The 25,845-nt window shown below is 46.6% G+C and overlaps 1 protein-coding gene across 1 annotated transcript in view; it reads right to left on the bottom strand.

Annotated features, from left to right (window-relative positions):
* Nucleotides 1-7,306: 7,306 nt before the first annotated feature.
* Nucleotides 7,307-25,845, bottom strand: part of PDZD7 (PDZ domain containing 7) — a 790,250-nt gene continuing 771,711 nt past the window's right edge. Inside the window, exon 16 of the mRNA XM_078643641.1 lies at nt 7,307-7,998. Coding sequence (XP_078499767.1) covers nt 7,849-7,998 — 150 coding nt within the window. The 3' untranslated portion in view covers nt 7,307-7,848. The remainder of the gene's footprint in view (nt 7,999-25,845) is intronic.

Raw genomic sequence — 25,845 nt, 5'->3', positions numbered from 1 at the left:
ACATCCTTATCTATACTCCTTCAACTCCATCATTTGCCCAATGGCGAAAACAATCTGAAGATGGAGTCGATGCCCATGCGCACTACGATCTACAGGAGGAGTCATCCAACAGACAAAGACTCTTCCAGGACAAAAACAAAGTGTAATCATCCGGGCCCACCACCAGTTGTGATCTATGCAATAGTGTGTGGTTCTGCAGCCCTACATGCCTAGAACAGATGCATACTGGTAAGTAGCATTTTCCTTATTATTCTCCTCGTCCTCATCATTGCACTAAATAAATGCGAACATAATATTAATAATGTTACCATACTCATCATAAAACGTTTTGTCCGTATTCTTAACCTAAACCTGACTGCCGCTGTACTACTGCTTGCCCCAGTGTCAGAAGGCAGTAGTTGCATTGACATTATTATTAAATATGTGTTTCTATTGGCTGCAGTGTCAGTAAAGATTTATTAATAGCGCTATCGTCATTTGATAGAATCACATTCTTTTTTCATCGCAACATTTATGGGGTGTGTATGTTTAAACTCCAGATACCCTTGCACCTTAATTGAATAATTTGTACCCAGAAAATGCCCACAAGAGGGCTTTGCTTCCTCCCTTTTTGGAGATGTGAGTATATATAATATTAAACATAGCTAGTCCCGAATTGTCAAATTGTTGGCTGTGAATCTCCACGTTTTATACTTTTATAATAACTATTGGAGTGCTGCTCCCGGCACCTCGAAGAACTTTACGTTTCATTTCTTTAAATATAGGTGCGCTTAAACCTGCGTACATTTCACGCGAGATAACTCTACCGCGTTTTTCATTTCTTGTAAAATTGCGTTTCGAAAGCGCGCCTAGTTCCCCACCCCTCAAAGAGAGACATTTAGAAAATAAACAATAAACTGTAAGCAGTTCATTAATTAAAATAAAAACGGCAACAGCTAGGTACGAAAATGGCGCCCAGAATACCCTGTGCTTTGAAGGACATCTCTGCCGGGTCTATTATTTAAACATTACAGCGGCCGCCTTACTGGACTCCAGAAGTTGGCAAATGAAACTCGCACGACGATATCAATTGCAGGCTTCCGTACTTAGTATGGTAATGCCATGCTGTGCACTGTACATGGCCCATCCTCAGAACATTTGTGGACACTGCTAAATTGGTCAATAACTACCAAATGTGACAATGTATTATTTTTAGCAGACAAAAATATTGTCCCTCATTATGGGCCCTCGGAAAATATGGGGAAAATGAATAAAATGAGCAGGCTCCCTCTTTATTAATATACATGTTACTGAAGCTGTTCTTATGTGCTGCAATATGGAGAAAAGCTAGGATACGTTATTGTTTTCAACTATTCCACACATAGTAAAAGTTTAAAGGCGTCTAATCTTGTACCACACCAGATTCACTTGAAACAAGCATTGAAAATGCAACAGGTCTCAGTGTGTGTGGCTCTGTGTTTGTGTGTGTGTGTGGTCTGTGTTTGTGTGGCTCGCTCTGTGTGTGTCCCTGTGTGTGGGGGGCTCTGTGGGGCTGTGTGTGTGTGTGACTCTGTGTGTGTGACTGTGTGTGTGTGGCTCTCTCTTTATGTGTGTGTGTGTGTGTGGCTCTGTGTGTTTGTGTGGCTCTGTGTGTGGCGCTGTGTGTGTGGCTCTGTGTGTGTGTGTGGGTGGCTCTGTGTGTGTGTGTGGCTCTGTGTGTGTGGCTCTGTGTGTGTGGGGGTGTCTGTATTTGTGTGTGTGGGGGTCTGTGTGTGTGGGGGTCTGTGTGTGTGGGGGATCTGTGTGTGTGTGGCTCAGTTTGCGTGGGCAATTATTTTCTTAGCCGTAGTATGCAAATGTGAATCGGGTGCAAAATCTCAGTTTTTGCATTACCCGCTTTCTGCCTGCAGCGGACTAGAAAATTAATGAATTGTACGCTGCATTTTTGCAGTGATCCATTGACTGCCACAAAATTACTGCCCAGGCATGCCAACTTGCAGATACATTTCACAATGGGAGGAGGGGGTTTGGGGGGAGGATATTATAGGAGATGTGTCTATAAAGGGACAAAATCATAAGCCAATTGCGTTTACGAGGCATGCGGGCACAAGGTCATGAAGAGGGGTCGGGGCTTTGGGCTGAGATCTGACCCCTAACATCCCTCCCCCAAAACAAAAGCTTCTGAAGCTACCACTAATGCCCTGGGGAGTATGTAAAAAACAAAAATACCCATGAAACGCAGCCGCGCCCACCCTCCAGATATGAGCTGGAAACCCACACCTGCAGTGTGAGACAGCATTGTGTGTAAGAAAGACAGCAGTGTGTGAGAAACAGCAGTGTGTGTGTGAGACAGCAGTGTGAGAGAGCAGTGTGAGAGACAGAATATGTGTGTTCTAGGGAGAGACAGCAGTGTGAGAGACAGCAGTGTGAGAGACATTTTATTTATGTTTTGGTTTTTGAAACATAAATAAAACTCATTGTTATTTGCAATGTTAATAGTTCAATCTCGCGTAAATATGCGACCTATTGCATTGCAAATCCAATAGGTCTCGCATTTGCGAGAGATTAAGCTATTGGCATTGTAAATGACAATGCCATTTATTTATCTGTTTTCAAAACCAACACATGAATAAAGATGTTGTCATTTACAATGCCAATAGCTCTAACTTTTGCAAAGACGAGACCGTTGTATTGTAAATGCTTGTTCTTTCTCCCTGTGCTGGCGTACTTGAATTTGCCTTGTGCCAACAGACACACTTCCTCTCCCTTGATGCAAAGTACAGTAAAACATGTGTTATGCTGGAAAGCAAATTCTAAAATCAACCATTTGCACCTGTTTGACATAGCCCCAGCCGATAGCTGAGACAGTGTATCCCATCTTCAGTTTTACCTGCGGTGCCAGGGATTAGTAGTATAAATGGGATGGACAGTGTCTGCCAGCATAGGACAGCACTAGTTTAACTCTTAGAAGTCAGTAACCACACACAGGCAGAGAAGAAAAGGAAAAGAGTTCACTGCATACAGGTAGCAACTGAGGTGATGGCTGGCCCTATCGATTGTCTGTTGAAATGTCAACAGGAATGTTTAAACGAAAATATTTATCTATTGTCTGTGAGTACACTTAAGGCATGTACTTGCATATTGTTTAAATCTGTCATTGTTGCCTCAAAGTTAATTTTGATGAACTTGTCTGATTTAACATTGATTTGAAAAAAAAGTGAGATACCAGCAGCAACTTAAAATGTGTGTTCTGATTGAGACTTCAAGCTGAAGATACATAACGTGTATTTGTAAAGCGCACGTTCACCCAGAGGTCTCTTGGCACTGAATAACAGATGTTCATTGTTACCCAACTCAATGGCACTCATTTTATCCACCACAGATGGATGAAAGGCTGAGTGGACCCGCCGGGATTTGAACCTGTGACCATGAGGTCGAACACAGGCCCCTGCAATGGATACCTCACCATTTCAATATTCCCCAGGCATCAGGCTGGATCCGGAAACCTTTTCATTGTATCTCTCCACGCTGGAAGGTGGCACCGTGCAGCTCTGCACTGATGAAAGCTCAGCTCTGGAAATGATATGTGGGGCCTTTAAAGGAGCCACTCTCATGTGCTGTCAGTTCCTTTTTTCTGTGCCTCTAGATGCAGGTGCGAAGTTTACTCAATGACTACTTTTTGTTGGTTAGATCTTCATATTTTTCACAGTGTGCAAGTGCTGTCTCCCCCCCAACCCCCCACCCCATAAAACCGGTTTTAAGCCCTGTAAAGACTGTCGCAAACAGATGTCTGAAAAAGATCCCCACCAGGTTTTCCTGTGGTGTCTGGGGTCTGGCCACGGCTCCAGGACCTGGAAGAACTTCACGTCAATGAACCTGAAGGCCATCAGCGAATGCAAGGTAAAGCTTTCCATTGCCAAGCACGAGAAGACGCAGCACTGGGATGCTCCAAGTTGAAAGCTTTTTCCTGGTTCCGTTTCCAGAGTTGACGGATCCACTCTCAAGGTCTGCTTTCAAGATGCTAGTGGGCTGGACACCTCCTTGGAGTCCGCTTTTGCACCCCTCTTGGCCCAGCCACAAACAAATCTACCTCTTGCCATGATCATAAGTCTTCAGTCTTCCCCCTATCCAATATGATGGTAAAAATGAACGTCCTGACCAAAGTCCTACAGCCTGGCCAGACTGCTTACAAGCCTTCCCTTCAAAGAAGTCTTGATGGGTACCCTTCTAGAAGCCTGGACTAAACCATGTACCGAACCTCCAGTTAACTAGCAACTTGCCAGGTGCCACAGCCCTGCCCTAGGTGTCACAGCTTTTCTCACTCAGCACCCCTCTTCTGAGAGTCTTGTAGTGCAAGCTTCCTCTAGGTGGACCAACCCTAAACATGTTCCAATCACTACCCCTGACAGGGCGTGGAGAATTTTGGAAAATGCTTGTTCTCCACAAGCTTTGCTCTGTGGTCAACCAATGCCTCATGTTTACTGGGCCATTATACTCAAGCCCTTTGGGACTTGGTGGCACACATCCTTCTGGTGTTCCAGAAGACATTTGCCCTGTTCCCTCACAGGCCAACCAGGGTGGTTGTGATGCGGCCATGTTCACAATTCGTTGTGGCTTGGACACTACCGGCTCAGTTGGGTGGGCCATAGGCACTAGTGTTGCCATTCACCGCCATGTGTGGCTACGATCCACTGATTTCTTGGGTTACGTCCAGTTCTCTCTAATAGACATGCTGTTCAAAGGAACTCACTTGTTCAAGGACTAGCCTGACTCAGCTCTTGAAAGATCTAAAGAGAGTGAGGCTACCGCTTACTCTCTAGGCCTTTCCACTCACCTTCGTCAGCAACACTTCCTGCGTTCCTTTCATAGCTTTGGTATATGCATTCCCTACTGCCACCCTATCCTGTCCAATAGGGAGCCCACGAGTTTTGCAGGAGAGGCTATGGTACCCACTCCATGGTCCAAGTGAGCATGCCACTCATTCCCTCCCCCAAAAACTGCCCCACCTGCAAAGTTCCTTTAGTGTACCCTTACAGGGTCAGAGCCATCCAGTGGAAGACAGAATCTACCAATTGTATCTGGGCTGGCAAATGATCTCATCGGTCCAAGTTGATTGCAAAGGCTTACCCTTCCGTTAGTTAAGAGCAGCATCTTCCACTGTCTACCCAAAGACTGATGTAGGATTATCTCTCCATTTTTCTGTAGGAAATGCAAGCCCATTTGGCCAAAGAGGCTATTAAGAAAGTGTCAGTTCCTTTAGTAGGAAATTATTGTTATTCCCGCTTTCTGGTGCCCAAGAAGGACGGAGGTCTTCAGCCTATTCTAGATCTTCACCCTCTTCATCTCCCCCAGAAAGAGAAATTCAAAATGCTCACCCCGGCCCAGGTATGGTCTGTTCTCGAACATGGAGACTCAGTGGTGATGTTGAACCTGCAGGATGCCTATTTCCATATTCCTGTCCTGCTAGCCCACTCGTGCTCCCTATGGTTTGTGGATGGAGAAGGGCATTTTCAGTTTACTGTGCTCCCCTTTAGTCTTACCAGTGCCCTTCGTGTGTTTACGAAAGTGATGGGCGTGGAGGCAGCACACCGTCAGTGGTGCCAGTCTTCCTCCACCGCGGCTACTGGCTGTTAAAGACGTGCTCACCCCAGGCAGTCATCAACCACCTTCAGACTATGGCTAACCTCCTGTCGTCTTTGAGGTTTACTATAAACATGCTAAAGTCACACCTCACTCCTTCTCAGATGCTCCCCCTTCATCAGAGCCATTCTGGATACAGGTCAGTTTTACGCCTTTTTCCTCCTGGGTAAGAGAGCCCTGGACATTCAGGCTATGATCCCAATCTTTCAGCCTCGGCCTGGATTTCAGTGAGATCGAATCTGAGGCTGCTGAGACTGATGGCGTCCTGCATGTCGAGCCCACCGAGTGGCATGCAGGATTTGCTGTGGAATTTGAAGTCCCAGTGGGTTCAACTTCAAGGGATCCTGTCTGACCACGATCAGATTTTGGAAGAGACTGCAAAGGATCTGCAGTGGTGGTAGCTGAACCTCGATTGGGTCAGTGGTGGACCTCACTCCCTTCCCCACCCAGAGCTGACAGTGGTGACTGATGCATTGCATCTCGGAGCGGTGGAGATCACATAACTCTGGTCTCAAGTAGAATCCTGGCTCTGTATCATCCTTCTGGAGCAGAAGCTCTTCCATTTGGTGCTGAAAACCTTCCATCCGTCAGTAGGATGCTGGTACATGTGTTCTTAGACTACACTACCGCTATATGAATCTAAGAAAACAGAGTGGGGTGGGGTCACAGACCCTGTGCCAGATAGGGCCTGCACCTCTGGAAATGGCTGGACCATCAAGGAATTTTCCTGGTGGTGAATCGTCACGCAGGCTCTTTGAATGCCAGGGGTGACAAATCTGTGAGCCCATCCAACATACACCACCTCTTCCCCCCCCCCTTCCAAGCTGGTCTTGCATACTAGGGCATCCTTTCTTAGCTTCTAAATTAATCGCACCAAAGACCACTCAGTGGATGTGGTGTTCGCCAGAGCGAAAAAAGCCAAGCCTGTGCAGAAGCCTACCATTTCATGGTGGATTGTGCTCTGCATTAAAGTCTGTTACAGACTGGCAAATAAGCAGCCTTCAGAAGGACTGTCTGCCACCCTCCACCAAGGCCAAAGGTGCTACCACTATGTTAGCACACGGCGGCCCTGTCCTAGACATCTGCCAGGCAGCTACATGGGTGTCTCTCCAAGCGTTCACAAGCCCTGCAGGCTTTCTGGTTTGAGTTCATCCATTACCCATTTTCCTTAAGTACTGATTTGGTATACATTCAAAAGGTGAGGAATATGTGACTGGAAGTCAATAAAAAAAAAACGTATTTGCCTTCAGAAACGCTCTTTCTGGTAGAGACCAACTAACCACAGATTCCTCACTAACCCTCCCATCTTCCCCGTTCTGTAAGTGGACTCTATCCAATAAGATCCCACATCTAGGATTTGCATACTGGTATACCAATTTGTTTTTTGGGGCATGCATGAACTTGAAAACAACTGACAGCGTGCAGGAGTGCCACCTTTACAGGCCCGCATGGCATTTATGGAAAAGAAAGGCATCTGAAGCCGCAATGAGCTTCCTTTTAGGCACTCAAGAGGAACAATGAAAAAGTTACTGGATCAAGTCTGAAATCTGGGTAATATTCAGAAGGTGAGTAATCTGTGGCTAGATAGAATCTCAGAAAGAGCGTTACTGAAGGTAAGTAACTTGTTCAACGTGTAGAATTGTGCATAGCCAAGTTTGATTTCCTGTAAGTATGAAATTAACAAATCTTGTGAGTACTGACACTTTAATTATTAAAATCTAATATAGTAAACATTTCTGCTTCATGTACATTGAGATTGTCTCTGACAAGGCCGGAAATAGTTCAGCACATAGAAGCAAGATAAATAAAAACATTTTCATTGTAGTTCCATATTTAGAAAAATATTTTTAAAAAAACATGATTTTGTTTCACAAGGCCTTGAGAATTAAGACTTTTCTTTCTCTATAAAATGGTCCATATTTCTTTGGTCGAGCTTCCTCATTGTCCACGACCACAGCTTGGAAGAGGTGGAGAAACACATACATTGCTTGTGCAAAAAACACATGACTAGAAAACATGCTGACTTATCACTGCGGGAGGAAAAAGTGCACTTGTCTCTACAGGTTCTGAACAGGGCTATCGGCGGAAAACCAATGCCACTCTCAGCTTTCGATGCAGTTAAATGTTCCTCTCAAAGTGATCCAGTTAATTCCAGACCCTCCGTTAAAGTGTACAAACTAGGCAGGAGATTAAACTGTTCCCCAAATTCACAAAGGCGCATTTGAGGTTTTACTCTTTTTCTGTCTTTGGAACCTTTACTACAAACTCCATAGGCTCCTTCGATTTGTTCCCATAGGCTTGCCGTATCATGTCCACTGCCCGCTGGTGAGTGACATTTTGAAAAGACTCTCCGTCCACAGAGATTAGCTCTTGGCCAGCCTATCAAGCAAAGAAAGAGAAAGGTATACCTCAGATTATTGTGTTGCCCTTACAATGTTTATTCCTGTTTACACATGTAAAGTACAAATGTTTGGCAAGCAAACACTAGCTTCCAAACACAGCTGAAAACGTACGCAGTGTGTACACAATAGTGGAATAGTTCTTTTTTCCTGCAGAACGCTAATCAATAGGCAGCTTTATCCATTTGTTATAAAGTTTCTATTCACCATGACCATCTGCTGGCATGTCTAATTACTAGTACAATGTGGAGCTTGGAAAGGAAGTCATTAGTATAGTGCCTTTTTTTTCCGTTGAAATTGTTTATTAAGAAAGTTTCAAATAAATCACAAATGCGGATACATATGCAGAGGAAGAAATGATACACAATATAAATGAGGAAACCATTCCTAAAATATAATAAAGTAGATATAAAACAACACATCCTCTAGTATTCATAAGGGGGAATTTAGGGTAAAAAAGAAAGAAAAGAAAAGAGAAAGGGAGAAAAGAAGGAAAGAAAGGAAACCCCAGGGTAGCAAACTAGTTGTGAAGAAAGATGGAAGCAAAAAGAATGATAAGAAGCAGAAAAGAGATAAGGAAGAGAAAGTAAGCATGTTATAAGAAAGGTGAAATTAAGAAGGAATAACAGTCGTAGGAGAAGAAGAAGTAGAGACAGAATCATTATCCACTGTGGTTTCCAAGAATGGGGACCATACTTGAAGAAAAATAGAAGCTTGGTCCTGTATATTGTAAATTATACGTTCATAAGAAGCTGTTTGTATCATTGCCACCAACCATTCCTCCTGAGAAGGAGGTAAGGAAGATTTCCAGTGACGTAATATACACATTTTTGCCGTGGCTAAAGCAGTATGGAGGAGACGAATTTGTGGTTTAGTAAACTTGGAAAGGCCACGAAAGTCATGTAAAATTATATTTGCAGAGGTAAAGGGTAAGGGCAATGACATAGAATGAGCCAAAGTGTTTCGTACAAAAAGCCAAAAAGATCTGGTACGAGGGCATTCACATATAATGTGTGTTATGTCACAGCCGGAAGCAGAACATCTCCAACACGAGGAATGCGAAAGTAACTTAGCATGATGTAATTTGACCGGAGACCAGTGCCATTCATGGAGAATTTGAAAATACTAAATTTAAGGCGAGCTTCTCTAACACCCTTATGTAATCCTTCCAAAATGAGATCCCATTGAGTATCTGAGCATGTCACAGAGAGGCGTGTTAGCCTTTTCAATTGAAGAGCTTTGGACAGAGGTTGCGAAAATAGAGGGTGTAGAAAAGTCTTATAAAGACCAGAAGTGACACCCTTAAAAGTGCCCCATAAATTCAGGTAAGATAAAATAGGAGAAGCGGACAACGATTCAGGCGAGGAACATATATGTTTTGTGATAGCTTGCTGGAGATGAGAATATTTACAAGATTGAGTGGGCGGTAGATGACATTCTTCACTCAATTGGGAAAAGGATTTAAAATTGTCACCATGGAACAATTGTTCCAGGGAATGAATACCAGCTTCCTGCCATAGAGACCAAGATATAGTTCGACCTCTCACTCGAATAGCCGAGTTAGACCATATAGGAGCATAAAAGTGAAGCCGCGGATTAGATTTAAGGAGACGGTGACTTCTTTGCCAAGACTTAAACATGGCAGATAAGATAGGATTTTTGGGATCAAGAGAGCTGGAACCCTTACCATATAAAAGGGACAAACCAGGGCCAGATGCCAATAGATGACGTTCAAGTGGCACCCATTGAGGAATGTTTTGGACTTAGGTAAAAAGAAAGAAAGATGGGAAAGATGAAGGGTAAGGGAATAGTGCTCGATAGAGGGAAGACCTAAACCTCCATACAGTTGATGGGATTTTAATTTTGCAAAGGCGAGACGCGGTTTAACTGTTCCCCATATAAAAATTTTAATTTTTGAATCAATGGACCGGAGAGTAGCCAAAGGAATAGACAAAGGGAGCATACCCAGAACATAAAGAAAACGCAGTAGGTGGCCATCTTAATCGCCTGAACTCGTCCCCAAAGGGATAAACCTAAGGCCTTCCATTTATCGAAGTCCCTTTGCATTTGCGTAATCAAGGGAGTTAAATTGTCCGTGACAATGTTATCCAATCCCCTGTTGAGGAGTATTCCCAAGTACTTAAGTCTATAAGGTTGCCAGTGAAATGGAAAACCAGAGATTGCATCCCTTGTAGTACCTAAGGACATAGGTAAGGCTTCGCTTTTGTTCCAGTTTATCTTATAGCCAGAAAAAGAAGAGAAATCCTCAATGATACGGAGAAGAGCAGGGAGAGATCGCGGAAGATTAGTAAGTGTAAGAAGAATATCGTCCGCATATAAATAGATTTTTGAATGAGCAATTGGAAGAGGAACACCCACCACAGCAGCCGATTGACGAATTGCAGCAGCCAGAGGTTCCATAGCCAAAAGGAAAAGAAGAGGGGATAGCGGACAGCCTTGACGGGTACCCCGTCAAATAGGAAATGGAGTAGAGAGAAAACCTCCACAGTTAACTTGGGCAGATGGATTATCGTAAAGTAGTCGTACTTTGGCTATGAACTGATCACCTAATCCAAATTTTTGCATTATGGTAAAAAGGTATTCCCACTCGATACGGTCAAATGCTTTTTCAGCATCTAAAGAAAGAAGGAGGGCATCATCTGTAAGATTTTTAGTGGACCATAGGGCATGGGAGAGAGTACGTACATGATTGCAGGAGGAACGACCGGGAACAAAACCTACTTGAGAATTATGGATTAAGGAAGGCAAAACCTTGCGGAGTCGTGAAGCTAGAATGCTGGCAAGAAGCTTAACATCAGAATTTAAAAGAGATATAGGACGATAACTACTACACAATAGAGGGTCCTTACCGGGTTTTGACAAGACTGCTATGAGGGCTTTGTTAGAGATAGAACCAAGAGAAGACTCCTCCACGGCTTCCTCAAAAGCGGCATGAAGAGTATCAAGCATAGACTGACCAGTCCATTAAAAAAATTCAGGAGGGAAACCATCCTCTCCCGGAGCTTTATGGTACGGTAAGGAAGAGACAGCTGAAGAAATCTCCTCCTTTGTGATAGGTCCCTCAAGTAGAGCCCTGCCATCATCGGAGAGCCGCGGAAGATGAACCCCATCCAGACATCTAGACATCACTATCTTATCTACCTGAGTGCCTGGGGAGTATAGAGATCTATAAAATGAGGCGAATTCCTCAACTATCTCCTGTGGCCGAGTGAGGATACCACCACCACTTGATCTTATTGCTGGAATCGCCATAGCGGCCTCTCTTTGGCGTAACTGCGCAGCCAATAACCGGCCAGCTTTTTCTCCTTGTTCATAATGACGGCCTTTCATTTTTTTGTAAGGCATACTTCGCCTTAGAAGTAAAAAGACTATTGAGAGACATACGCGCCTGTTCCAATAACTTTCGGTTTTGGAGAGATGGTTGCGAAATATATAATTGAGATAGTCGGCGAATATCCTTTTCCAGTTCAGTCTGCTTGGCAGCGGTCTTTTTATTATACAGAGCGGCGTCCCGCATAAGTTGGCCTCTGATGGTTGCTTTAGCAGCTGCCCAAACCGTACTTTTAGAGGAAACCGAATCTGCATTATTGAGAAGATAATCATGTAAGTGGGATTGCAAAAGAAGTTTACCCGCTGGTGTTTTATATTTGTTGATATTCAAACGCCACAATTTGCGCCCCGGATTCATAAGACCCAAATCCAGAGACAAAAGGACAGGAGAATGATCAGAAATAGCTGCTTCTAAAATCTTAGAATCAGTAACCAGTCGGACTGAATCTTGCGAAAGAAGAAAGTAATCAAGACGCGAAAACGTACCGTGAGTAGAAGAAAAAAACGTGTATTCCTTATCCTGTGGATGACTTAGTCTCCAATGGTCAACAAGACCAGTGTCAGCAAGAATGTCACCGAAAATGGCTGTCAGAAGCATTGATAGTGTCAATACAACCCGTTCTGTCAAGAGCAGGATCCAGTGCTAAATTCCAATCACCACCAATTAGAAATTGAGAAGCATTTATTTCCGTAAGAAGACAATTTAGTCGAAGAAAAATTGTTTTTTGGAACCAAGCGTAGCGTATACAGAGCTAAGACAAAGGAAAGAATTGCCAAGTTTCAATTTAACAAAAACATAGCGACCTTCCGGATCCGACCATGTCTTTAAAATTGTGAAAGGAAGTGGCTTCCGAAAAAGAATGGCGACTCCGCATTTACGAATAGGATTAGGATTGGTGGGATCAGGTTTAGAGACTGAACTATGAATGACTTTACCAACCCAATCTCTGCTGAGCTTACTAGACTCAATATCATCCAAATGAGTCTCCTGCAATAGAGGCACATCCACATGCTTAGAATGTAAATAGGAAAGAACTTTTTTACGTTTTATGTAATGGGTGAGGCCATGAACATTCCAAGAAACCACAGATAACGGATGGGTAGGAGACATGATATTAGGATTGAGTTAACAGTAGATGAGGAAAAGCAGAGAGAAAAAGGAGAAATGCTACTCTGGGAGGGAAAAAAGAGAAGAAAAAAAAAAAAAAAAAGGAAAAGTAAGTAAGGAAAATAGGGGAAAAAAGCAACCTGGACTGTTAACTACGGGTCTGGGTGCACTTAGAGCAACGCCAGAGGGAACCGGACCCCCTTCGAGTAAAGAAGAATGGGGACCTAGAGAATAAATTGTAACATGAAATACATAAAGCATAAGAGAAGAAAATATCATCATAAAAATCTGGACCAACTCCTGAACGGCTCCACAGGAGTCTGTCACAAATTGGAATAAGAAAAGTAACCAACATATGAAAACCCCAGCATCCTAAAGATTACATGGGAAGAAGGTGAAAAGAGTGAAAATCAAATGAATACTCTAAGCGTAAAAGAACAAGGAGGCATAAGCCACAACATGAAACAGAGAGCAAGGGTAAGCACACCACAAAGACGAACAAGACACCGTTGGAAGAAAACCTAGACAAGGATAGCATAATAAGTAAAAAGAGAAAACATGTCTAAGAAAAAGAAAACAGGCGATGAGGAACATACCAATATTGTCATAAAAAAGAAAAGAGATAGAAGGTAAAAGAAGAGAAGTAAGGACCTCCTAAAGCCATACTACAGAGAAGAGACAAAAGAAAATTGAGCAAGCACAGTTGAAAGCGAGAAAACAATAAAACAAAGAATATCATATAAAACCAGAGTAGTTAATACATGAAAGAAATGACGAGAGGCGTAGTAATAGAACAACACCATAGGTAGGGTAACAAACAGGAGGAGGGAAAGATCTCTTGTGGAATAAAGAACATTCTTATAGTATATAATAGGCAAAAATCTGTAATAATTAAATAACTGCAAACTATAAATCACATTATTAGTAATTATAGAAAAACAATAGGGTACAGAGTACTATATAGAACACTAATGAAGGTTGATCTTATTATATCATATGAACGAAACGAGCAGTGAAAACATTATGAACAGTAAACATTGTCAAACAATGATAGAATGAGAAAAAGTAATGAAACAGTAAGGCAGCGAAATCAAAATCAGTCAGCATCAGAAGGCATCTTAAGGGGCGATCTGGATTTGTTTCTTTCCTGCGTATTAGTGTGAGAAGAGACAGAACGCAGAGCAGATTCCTTGTCATCCTGAGAGCGAGGCAGACGATTGGGATCTCTGCCACGTTGTCTAGATTCAGGAGAGAGATACGGTTGAGATGTAGAAGGAGTCGCAGAGGAGGATTTGGACTGAGAAGAGTGAGCAGAGGGAGGAGGCTGCGTGTCCATATCATCAGACCTAATATTGTTCAAAAACTGCTGTAGAAGTGCAGGATCGTAAAAGTCTTTGGACTCCCCATTCCTAGTAATACGAAAACGAGCAGGCTCAAATAAACCATATTTGATGTCCATTTGACGCAATTGGGGTCGCATGGAGAGAAACGCCTTCCGTCATTCATTCGTTTCTTTAGAGAAGTCTGCAGCCATATGTATGGTATGACCCTGAAACAGAAAGGGACCATCAGTACGAGCCAGTGAGAGAATCTGTCTGGTCTGTTCATGTCGAAGGAAGCAAGCAATGATTGGTCAAGGTCTTGCAGAAGATCCAGGACGCGGTGGGCCCAACCTGTGAGCACGTTGGAGCTCAAGAGGCGGAGTAAAAGAAATCCCAGTCATAGTGGGGAGGGCATCACAAATAAAGGACCTCATATCTTGTTTCTCAACATTTTCTGGAAAACCAAAAAAACGGATATTGTCCCTTCGACTGCGATCTTCCAAGTCGATGCTCTTACTGTGTAGGAAAAGTAAGTCTTGGTCTGAACCCTGAACAGAATCCAGACGACCCTCTATGACCATTATTTTAGAGTCAATAACATCAATCCTGGAGTGGAACGTAGTAGGTTCTGCCCTGATAGACTTTGTTTCTGCAGTTAATGAAGTCATGGCAATATCCAGACCCTCTAACCGTCGGTTGACCCCAAAATCCATTGCATAGTGTCAGATAAGGATTTGTCGCTCAAAGGCATTGCAACTTGCGATGAAGGAGATGACGTAGAACCATTACCTTTAACTGCCACAGAAGAAGATTGTTTTACCACTTCATTGAAAAGTGGCTGTTTAGGTCCACGACCCCCATTTCTATTGTTAGACATGGTCGTATGACGTTTCAAGGATGGTCTGCAGTATCGAATAGAGAAAATATTGGAGTATGAGGCAATAGTGAAATCAGGAATGTAGTAAATACCAATGGGGCAATATGGTGTACTCAGCAAGAAAATAAGCAATGCGACCAGCAGACAAGTGATTCCTGAACTTGAAAAATGATTATGCCACAAAATCAATGAGGTATCAGAGTAGCCAGTCTAGCGTGCATAAAACTACCTCACAGGCAGGAGTGTAAATACAGTAAATGGCTGCAAGAAAGAACAAAGTACATGAGCTTACAATATAAACTAGCGACTGCAAATGAAAAATGAGCCATTAATCTGTTTCATCTGTCTCTCTCTGTAATAATGTAACTAGAAAGGTACTATATTGAGAGCAGGGGTAAGAAAACTGAGAAGGTCAAGTCAATCTGACACAAACCTCACTGATGGTGCATTAAACAGCTAAACACAAGCACCAAAACCAAGTGATGAAAATGAGAGGGAGAAATGAACCAGTACTTCTACATTTAAGTCTGCCAATACCATGAATGCTGCTCTTTCAAACAATAGTCACTATTTATTTCCACATGGAAAAGGGAATGTTAGAATTGACAATTCAGGCAGTAGTAGGTCCACTAGTAAAGATAACTCCGCTGGACACGTGCGCATTTAATTAAGTAGACACGTTGTCATGGTGCCAGGCTGTGAGTTTTCCCTTCATTCTTGTTTTGGTGTCTTTCTCAGCCAAAAACATCAAATGCAGCTTGTGAGGAAAACCAATATTTGAAGAGCCTGAGGAGGGTGCTGCTGGCTGTGCATAGTAATATTGGAAAAAGGTAGGGAGGCAGCTGACAGCACTTTTGAAGCGCGTCCCTACCGTCTGAGGAGGCGCGGCCTTTTCACGAAGGAGGCGCGGCCCTGTGGTAGTATTGGCGCCGCCTCGGCTGAGGAGAAGCGCGGTCACAAAAGCGCGCAACTCCTGAGGCGCACGCCCTTGAAGCCTGCAGCCTCACCGCAACTCCGCTGCCATGTGCACAGAAGCCGCTGACCGGGAAACAGGAACACCTTCGCGACCCTCACTGTCTTCGGAGCTCCGCCATCACCGAAGAGACGCCCCACACGAGCAGGTAAGTCATAGAGGCTCGTCAGGGGTCCGTCCCTCGGCGGAGCTCTGCTAGCAGGCGGCCATCTTTCTGCGTGGCCAGACCACGCCCCCCAGTATAGTGCTTTTTTGAGCTGTGCAGGCTTACATTGTCTTCTTCACCACGCCTGGCCACCAGCGATCTATCAATCACGGGCTTATAGAACGCAGGTACTCACCCGTAAGGGTCTCAAGGTGCTGGGGGAAGGGGGCTGCTAGACGGACTGGGTGGAGGATCATTCGAAGAGCCAGGTCCTTCCTGAATTGGGTAAGTGATGCAGATTGCCTGAGGTGCAGGGGCAGGGTGTTCCAGGTATTGGCGGCGAGGTAGGAGAACGATCTTCCTCCAGATCCTGGGGATGGAGGAGAGTGTGGAGGACTGGAGTTGTCTGGTGGATAAGTGTAAGGCGAGGCGGTGGTTCAGGTACACTGATCCTTTGTCATGTAGGATCTTGTAGGTGTGAGTGAGGAGCTTAAAGGTGAGCCTCTTGTTGCCTGGGAGCCAGTGGAGTTGTCGGAGGTGTTGCATGATGTGGCTGTGGTGGGGATGTTGAAGACCAGTCTGGCAGTGGCTTTTTGGACGTTTTGGAGTTTCTTGAGCTGTTTCTGGGTGGCGTAGGCATATAGTGCGTTGTCAAAATAGTCTGCTGGTGATGAATGCATGGGTGACCTCCTTCTGGATTCTGTGGGGATCCATCTGAATGTCTTTTGGAACAGGCTGAGCTTGTGGAAGCAGGCTGAGGAAACTGCGTTGATTTGTTGTTTCATTGTGAGCTAAGAGTCCAGTATGATGCCAAGGTTGCATGCGTGGTCCAACGGGGCTGGGGGAGCGTCCAGCGCAGCTGTCCACCAGGAAACATCCCAGGCTGACGTGGTGGGTCCCAGGATGAGAACTTCTGTCTTGTCCGAGTTGAGCTTGAGGCAGCTATATTTTATCCATGTAGCGACGGTCCTCATTCCATTGTGGAAGTTGGTTCTGGCTGTCAAGGGTTCATTGGTGAGTGAGAGGATCAGCTGGGTGTCGTCGGTGTAAGAGATGATGTTGAGTCCGTGGCTGCGAGGAGGGCCATGTAGATGTTGTAGATGTTGAAGAGGTTGGGGCTTAGGGAGGAACCCTGGGGGACTCCACAGCTGATCTCTGTGGGTTCTGAGAGGAACGGTGGTAGACTGACTTGCTTAGTTTAGCCGGTGAGGATGGAGTAGATCCAGCTCAAAGACTTGTCATGGATGCCGGCGTCGTGGAGCCTGGTGATCAAGGTACAGGATGGTGTTGAAGGTGGCCGAGAGGTCTAGTAGGATGAGGACTGCAGTCTTGCCCCGGTTGAGGATGGAGTGGATGTCATCTGTAGCGGCAAGGAGGGCAGTCTCTGTGCTGTGGTTGCTTCAAAGCCAGATTGGGAGGAGTCCAGGACATGGTTCGTTTTGAACTGAGAGCTGGGCGTTGATGGCCTTCTCTATGACCTTAGCAGGGAAGGGGAGGAGCAAGATCAGTCTGAAGTTCTTGAGGGCCGACGGGTCTGAGGATTGCTTCTTCAGTAGGGGGTTGATATCAGCGTGTTTCCAGTTGTCAGGAAAGGTGGCGGTTTCAATGGAGCACATGATGGTGCTGCGGGGCGATGGCGGCTCCTCTGTTAAAGCTGTGGTAAGGCCATGGGTCCGTCGGGGACCCTGAGTGGATGCTCTTCATGGTCTTGAGCGTGTCCTATGTAGTGAGCAGGGTCCCTTAGAGCATGGTCTGTGGAGGGGTGGCTTGATTGTTTGCGATGGTGGTAGGCGTGGTGGCTGGGTCGAGTGTGTCGATGCTGTCGTAAATCTTTCTGATCTTGTAGTGGAAGAAGGCGCCTAGTTTGTTGCAGATGTCTTGTGAGGGGGGGGGGACGTCTGTGGTCTCGCTGTTGAGCCTGGCAAATTCCTTTACTATGGCGAAGAGTTCTTTGCTGTTGTGTGCATTTGGCGTTGATTCTGTCCTGGAGGGCCATTTTCTTTGGGGTTTTCAGGAGGAGGTGGTGTGCGTTGACGGAGGATTTGAAGTTTGCGTGAGTTTCTGGGGTTTTGTTGTTTCTCAATTTTTTCTTGAGACGTCTACATGTGTGTCTGGACTAGTGGAGGGCGGTTGTGAACCAGCTGGACGTCTTGGAGCGTTGTTTGCCTGGTCTTGTCTTGAGGAGTGCCAGTGTGTTGGCGCAGTTGGAGATCCATTGGTGGAGGTTGCGTGCTGTGGTGTTGGCATCCGTGGGCATTGACAAAGTGATTGTGCTGAGTGAGTTGATGAGGAGTTCTTCGTGGTCTTGGTCCAGCTGCGGCAGGGGAGGGGGTGGGGTGGCATTATGACGGTTTTGTACCATCAGCGTGTCAAAGGAGACGTGTACGCAGTGGTGGTTGGTCCAGGAAAGTTCGGTGATGTGGCTGTAGCTGATGTTCCTGCTGGCAGTGAAGACTGGGTCGAGCATGTGACCGGCTGTGTGGGTCGGAGCGGTGCTTAGCTGCTTGAGTCCGATGTTGGTGAGGTTCTCCAGGAGAGAGGCGGTGTTCTGGTCGCTAATTTGGTCCAGGTGTAAGTTGAGTTGTCCAAGCAGGATGTCGTCGGTGGGCGCGAGGGCCTTGAGTGAAATTAGGTCTATGATGGTGTCGGTGAAGAGGGGGGGTCTGTAGACGAAGTTGCCGCATAGTGTGGTGTTGGAGTTGGCCGGATTTGGAAGTGGAGGTGTTCCATGGTCATCATTTGAGTGTTTGGTTAGGTGGAGCATGTTTTTGTGGGCGATAGCGATGCCTCATCCAGGGCAGTCTGGGTGGCCCTTGCGTGTGATCTGGTTGCCGTCGGGGATGGAGATGGCGTGTCTGGCCTGAAGCAGGGGTTGGTCCAGGTTTCTGTGAGGAAAGCGATGTCAGGAGAGGTAGCGTCTAGGTTGTCCCAGATTTCTGTGGCGTGTTTGTGGAGGGACCGTACATTGAGGAGGATGCAGTTGAGGCAGATGGATGCACTGTAGGTTGGCTGGGCGGCGACGGGATCTGATTTGATGGCGTGGCTGAAGGTGCGGTTGCAGTTCTGGCAGGCGAAGGGTCCATGAGTCTTATTCGGTGGTGCTATTTGACAGTTGGCGTGTCGTCCCAGGTAGAGGGCGAGGAGGGTCCTGGTGTCGTAGCGGTGTGGGGGTCTGAGAAGGAGAGTCCCTGCCGCTGGGCACGATCCAGGCGTAGACAGGCTTGCCTTTGGTGCGCCAGTGTCATGCCCGCTGCACAGCCGCAATTAAGTAGTGCTGCAGGGGATGGACAGCTGGGATGTGGGAAAACGCAAGAGCGGAAAAAGGACAGTGGAGGGGGTGCTGCGGGGTTCGCAGCAGCAGCAAGGGAGGGGTCAGCAAAACAGAAGAAAAAGCCAGAGAAAGCAATAGGAAAACAAAAGGCAGAGGCAGAAGAAAAAAGAAAAAGCAAAGTGAAAAATCGAGAGAGGGACAGGAGGGCAGTCAAGTAGCAGAGCAGTGACGCTTTACCACTGGCCACCTAGGGATGAGGCGCAGGCAGGAGCCTGCGTGTGAAGGAGGGCCTCGAACTCCTGACCTCCGGGTCAGTGGCACTAGCAGTGGCAGGAGGGGACTGCAGCTAACAGACGGCACGGCGTTGTGGAAGTAGCAAGTCCACTGAGGATAGTGGACTGCCCTCTAAGATCAATGATACCTCCAGAACCTTGAGAGGGCGCAGACCCAAGTTTGGTGTCAGTCCTGGGCTTGTACAACAGATGCCATATCAACAGCCAACAACCATACATATTTCATTGTGTCTTTGCACCTACAAAAATAACTAAGAAGGCCAAAAAACTGTTTATTCACTTTTACTACTGTTCTGATTTGATCCGTGTAGGTAAAATAAGTCCAGTGATTTAGTGGTTGCTGTGTATTATGGTACATTCCAGAATTTGAGTTCTGCATATGTGTGATAGATTAGCTTTAAAAAAGTTGTCATTATCCCCAGGTGTGAGGTGAATCTGGAAACTGACATTGAAATTCATCATCTGATGCAGGTACCATCACAAGGTCGTGAACAAAATCCAGCTTGCAGTAACGTATTGGGAAAGCTAGCATTATGGAATGTCCTGTTCTTTATAGTGTAGGGAATAGACTGGCGTGCAAACAGTATTCCACTTTTCTGACACAAATGCACAAAATGACGGTTGTAATTCTGATAAATTCCATAAACTTTAAGTTTTCCTCCAATGCACACCTGTGTGACCCAGCCATCAATCAATACAGTCACTTTCTGTAATTATTGATATTGGTATCGTCCACATGTGAGAGTTGAATTAAAGAGAAAAAACACTGTTACCAGGTTTTATCTTCACGTGATAACTACCTGAAGAACAAGTTACTTACCTTCGGTAACGCTTTTTCTGGTAGATACTATATCTGCCTGTGGATTCCTCACCTTGTGAATACCCCTTGCGTCAGCAACATTCGGAAATTCTTTTTTCGTAGCCTCGCGCCGACGTGGACTCCTGACGTCATAGAGACACGACCTCGCTCGCAACTCCGCTGACGTCACCGACGCCTATAATAGGCCCACGCCTGCGTGATGACATCAGTTCCGCCCTTTTTTCCGTGCCATCGAGGCACACGGACGGACCAATGACAGTAGAAATATACAAGTATACAAAGTACACAATAATCAAGGCAAAACACACAGTGTTAAGCAAAAGCAGGAAAGAAATTGGAACATTTCCTTGACAACAAAATATATATACATTACATTACAGTAACTCTGGCAAAGAAGAGTGGACAACGGGGAGGCGGGTGGGTCAGTGAGGAATCCACAGGCAGATATAGTATCTACCAGAAAAAGCGTTACCGAAGGTAAGTAACTTGTTCTTCTGATAGATACATCTGCCGTGTGGATTCCTCACCTTGTGAATAGAGTCCCACAGCAGTCCCCACTCCCGGAGGAGGGTGTCCACTCTTCTAGACCAGGAAATCCTGAAGGACAGAGCGTGCAAAATGACCGTCCCTCCTCACCTCGGAATCCAAGCAGTAATGCTTCGCGAAAGTGTGGAGGGAAGACCAAGTTGCCGCTCTACAAATATCCTCAACAGGCACACCTCTAGCCAATGCTGAGGTCGAAGATTTAGCTCTAGTTGAATGAGCCCTTATACCCTCTGGTGGTTCCTTACCGGCCAAAGAGTAGCAGATCTTTATGCAGAGGACGATCCATCTCGATAAAGTTCTTTTATGGACCGCTCTTCCTTTCTTGCAGCCAGCAAATCCAACGAAGAGCTGGTCTTCCAAACGAAAGTCCTTGGATCTGTCCAAGTAAAAGGACACCGCCCTCTTAGGGTCCAGACGGTGCAGTCTCTCTTCCTCCTTAGAAGGGTGAGGGGGAGGATAGAAGGAAGGTAAAGTAATGGACTGTCCTAGGTGGAAGGGAGTTACCACCTTAGGCAGAAAAGCAGCCCTGGTCCTGAGAACCATTCGATCAGCATGTATGGACAAGAAAGGGGGCTTGTGACAAAGAGCTTGAAGCTCACTTACCCTCCTTGCCGAGGTTATTGCAACGAGGAAGACCGTTTTAAGGGTAAGAAGCCTCAAGGGACATTTGTGGAGAGTCTCGAAAGGAGCACCCATCAAAAAGGTCAAGACCAGATTCAAGTCCCACTGAGGCACAATAAAAGGGACAGGAGGAAACTTATTAATAAGGCCCTTTAAAACCTTAAAACCACAGGTGACTTAAAAAGAGAAGGCTGGTCAGGCAAACAGAGAAAAGCTGACAGCGCAGAAAGATAGCCCTTCACTGTAGCAACGGCAAGACCCTGTTGCGCCAGAGAAAGGGCAAACTGGAGAACGTGAGACAAATGGGCCTTCAAAGGATCAATAGACCTTTCCCCACACCACGAGACAAATTTCGCCCATCTATAAGAATAGATGGACTTAGTGGAGTCACGCCTGGCTGACAAGATGACATCCACAACGTCAGGCGGGAGGGAAAAGGAAATCAGGTTGCCCCGCTCAATCTCCAGGCATGAAGGTGCAATGTCTGGAGGTGGGGGTGTAGAACCTGCCCCTCCATCTGAGAGAGGAGGTCTGCCCTGTGAGGGAGACGGAGCGGCGGGTGAGAGGAGAGGTGGAGAAGATATGTATACCACACCCTTCTTGGCCAATCCGGGGCGACCAATATGACTTGGGCCCGGTCTAGGCGAATCTTCCTCAGAACCCGAGGAATCAAGGGTATGGGGGGAAACGCGTAAAGGAGTTGACCTTTCCAACTCAACTGAAACGCGTCCCCCAAGGCTCCTTGCATCGGATACTGGAGACTGCAGAAAGACAGGCAGTGCGCATTCTCGTGAGTGGCGAACAGGTCCACCCGAGGAGTCCCCCACATCCGAAAGATGTCGTGAACCACCTCCGGGTGAAGCCTCCACTCGTGGTCGGCAGAGAACTGCCGACTGAGACTGTCTGCACGAACGTTCAACACCCCGGCCAGATGATTTGCCATTAGACAAATCTGATGGTCCTGAGCCCAGGACCAGAGACGCAGAGCCTCTCTGCAGAGACACTGCGACCCCACTCCTCCCTGCTTGTTGATGTACCACATCGCGGTCGTGTTGTCCGTTAGGACCTGAACAGACTGACCGCGAAGGGAAGGGAGGAAGGCCTTGGGCGCCAAACGTATCGCCCGCAATTCTAGAAGGTTGATGTGAAGCAACCTTTCCTCTGGAGACCAAAGGCCCTTGACCTCCAGATCCCCCAGATGAGCACCCCACCCGAAAGTGGATGCATCTGATATCACCGTGGCCACCGATGGGGGAAGTTGAAAAGGCTTTCCTTGGGACAGATTGCCTTCCACGCCCCACCAAGACAGATCCGCTGCAGCTTCTCTGGAGATCCTCACTGACTCCCTGAGATCTCCGTTGTGCTGATACCACTGCTTGCGGAGGCACCACTGGAGCGCCCTCATGCGCCAGCGTGCATGGTTGACCAACAGAATGCATGAAGCCATCAGACCGAGCAGGCGAAGGACCTTCAGGACTGGAACGACCGCTCCATTGTAAAATAAAGGAATCATCTCCCGTATGTCACGAATCCTTTGAGGGGGAGGGAATGCACGACATACGGTTGTGTCCAGTACTGCACCTATGAACAGGTTGCGCTGGGAGGGCACCAGGTGAGACTTGGGTACATTTATTGAAAAACCCAACCTGTACAACAACTGGGTTGTCTCCTGCAGATGATGAAGCACAATCTCTGACGACTCCGCTTTGATCAGCCAATCGTCTAGATACGGGAATACCGGAATCCCCGATCTTCTGAGATGCGCCGCCACCACTGCCATCACCTTGGTGAAGACCCGAGGTGCAGTAGTAAGTCCAAACGGAAGGACCGCAAACTGGTAGTGTTGTGACCCAACCGTAAAACGGAGATACCTCCTGTGCGACTTCAGGATTGGGATGTGAAAGTACGCATCCTGCAAGTCGAGTGACACCATCCAGTCTTCTTCCAGCAGAGCCTGAAGAACCTGAGCAAGGGTGAGCATCTTGAATTTCTCCTGCTTCAGATAAAAATTCAAGATCCTGAGATCCAGGATCGGACGAAGCCTGCCATCCTTCTTGGGAATCAGGAAATACCGGGAGTAGCATCCCTGACCCCTTTCCTGCTCTGGAACCACCTCTATCGCACCTTTTCTCAAAAGTGTTTGGACTTCCTCCTGTAGGAGTAACAGATGTTCCTCTGAGCAATATCCCTGGCAAGGAGGGTAATTGGGAGGGAATTCCCGAAAGGGAAGGGCATACCCATTTTCTACGAGATTGAGAACCCAAAGATCTGATGTAACCGATTCCCAATCTCGTAGAAAGTAGGTAAGCCGACCCCCCACTGGACCCACATGATCCTGAATGGCGGATCTAGGGCTGCTTTTCTGTGGCTGGGGGGTTGGAGGAGGTGGAGGAGGAAGAGACCTGACGACCTCGAGGACGTGATCTCTGTTTCCCTCTGTAAGACCTATACAAGGTATTCTGCTGCTGCTGTTGTTGCTGCTGCGCGGGTCTATACGACCGAAAGGAAGAGCGACCAAACCCTCTAAACTTTCTGGTCGTAGAACCCCTGACCTGAAGGCCAAGAGATCTAGCAGTTGCCCTGCTGTCCTTGAATCTCTCCAAGGCCGCGTCTGCCTTCTTCCCAAAAAGCCCCTCTCCATCGAAAGGCAAATCCAATAATGCAGACTGCACATCAGCTGAAAAGTCAGATGACTTCAACCAGGCTGAACGCCTCGTGGCAACCGCCGTGCCCATGATCCTTGCCACAGAATCTGTTGTATCAAGTCCACTTTGGATGACCTGACGAGCCGCTGCCTGAGTGTCAGATAAAGCCTCTTCAAAGTCCTTTCTACTAGCCTCAGGAACCTTAGGGACCAAAGAACTTATAGAGTCCATAAGAGCATGGATGTATCTTCCCATGAGGCAAAGACTTCAAAGCCATGCTGGACGAAGAAAAAATCTTCTTCGCGACCTGATCTTGTTTCTTGGCCTCTTTGTCGCCAGGCACCTGCGGAAAAGCCCCAACAGACTTCTTAGAGCAAGCGGCCTGAATTACCAAACTTTCAGGGGAAGGATGCGAAGATAAGAAAGCAGGATCCTCAGGAGCCACTCTATACCTCCTAGCCACACTTTTTGCAACTGCAGGAGCAGAAAAAGGCTTTTTCCAAACTTCCATTATAGGATCCTTTAAGGCATCGTTAAATGTGACCCAGCGCAGGTTAGCGGTCTAATGGCCATTGATGCAGGATGTATATGTAGCGCGCAAATGCGGCTTGCCAGTTGACAGACGCGGCGATTGAGGCTGCTGATGTGTTTTGCTCCAGTTTATTTTAATTTCTTCTGAAACGCTGATGCTGATAGCCGATTACTAGTCTATTAGCTTAAATTTTAATAACGATTCCCGCATTTATTGAAAGTGTGTGTTTTTTTAACCTTCTTTGTGAATAATTTTCTGTGAGTGACTCTCACCTGAATATTTCCGCTCCAGGCCCCGTTCCGCCCCGGCTGAGTGCCGTTTGTGCGGAGGGCCGAACAGCTGAGCGCCATTCTCTGCCTTCTCTTCACCACTTCCGCCCTGCCTTACCCAGCGCAGGTTAGCGGTCTAGTGGCCATTGATGCAGGATGTATATGTAGCGCACAAATGCGGCTTGCCAGTTGACAGACGCGGCGATTGAGGCTGCTGATGTGTTTTGCTCCAGTTTATTTTAATTTCTTCTGAAACGCTGATGCTGATAGCCGATTACTAGTCTATTAGCTTAAATTTTAATAACGATTCCCGCATTTATTGAAAGTGTGTGTTTTTTTAACCTTCTTTGTGAATAATTTTCTGTGAGTGACTCTCACCTGAATATTTCCGCTCCAGGCCCCGTTCCGCCCCGGCTGAGTGCCGTTTGTGCGGAGGGCCGAACAGCTGAGCGCCATTCTCTGCCTTCTCTTCACCACTTCCGCCCTGCCTTACCCAGCGCAGGTTAGCGGTCTAGTGGTTTAATCCAGCCCCCCATAAAAGATGATATGGCGCAAGCGCAGCGGACGAGCGCAGCGGGCGCGCCGAAGTCGCGCCAAAGTCCAGCCCGTCTGCGCCCGTCCGCGGCCAGCCGCGTCCCGCGGCCCTGCACCCTGGTCAAACTTTTACATACTCATCGTCCGAGTTACGCATTCTGCAACATGTAGTCCCTCTTCCGCCCGACACCATCAGGAGGGCCCAGGAGTGTGGTATCTCGACCTTTCCATGCACGGTAACTCCTCCTCTGCCTGAACTTGTACCTACCCCTGGTCCCCGGTACCCTACCCTCCCCAAACCTGAGACCCACGCCCTAACCATCTTATACCTCAATACACGTTCCATGGTAAAACACCAATTGGAAATTTACCGCTTACTCGACGATACTAATGTTGATATTCTTTTTCTGTCTGAAACCTGGCTGACGGACGACTCTGTACCCGATATCCTGGCCGCTACTCCCAACGGCTACTATATCTTACAAGTCAACCGTCCTGGTGGACAAGTTGGGGGCGGAGT

This window comes from Lissotriton helveticus, chromosome 5_1, assembly GCF_964261635.1.
Source record: "Lissotriton helveticus chromosome 5_1, aLisHel1.1, whole genome shotgun sequence".
NCBI lineage: Eukaryota > Metazoa > Chordata > Amphibia > Caudata > Salamandridae > Lissotriton > Lissotriton helveticus.
This window is presented reverse-complemented; position numbering and strand designations above follow the sequence as displayed.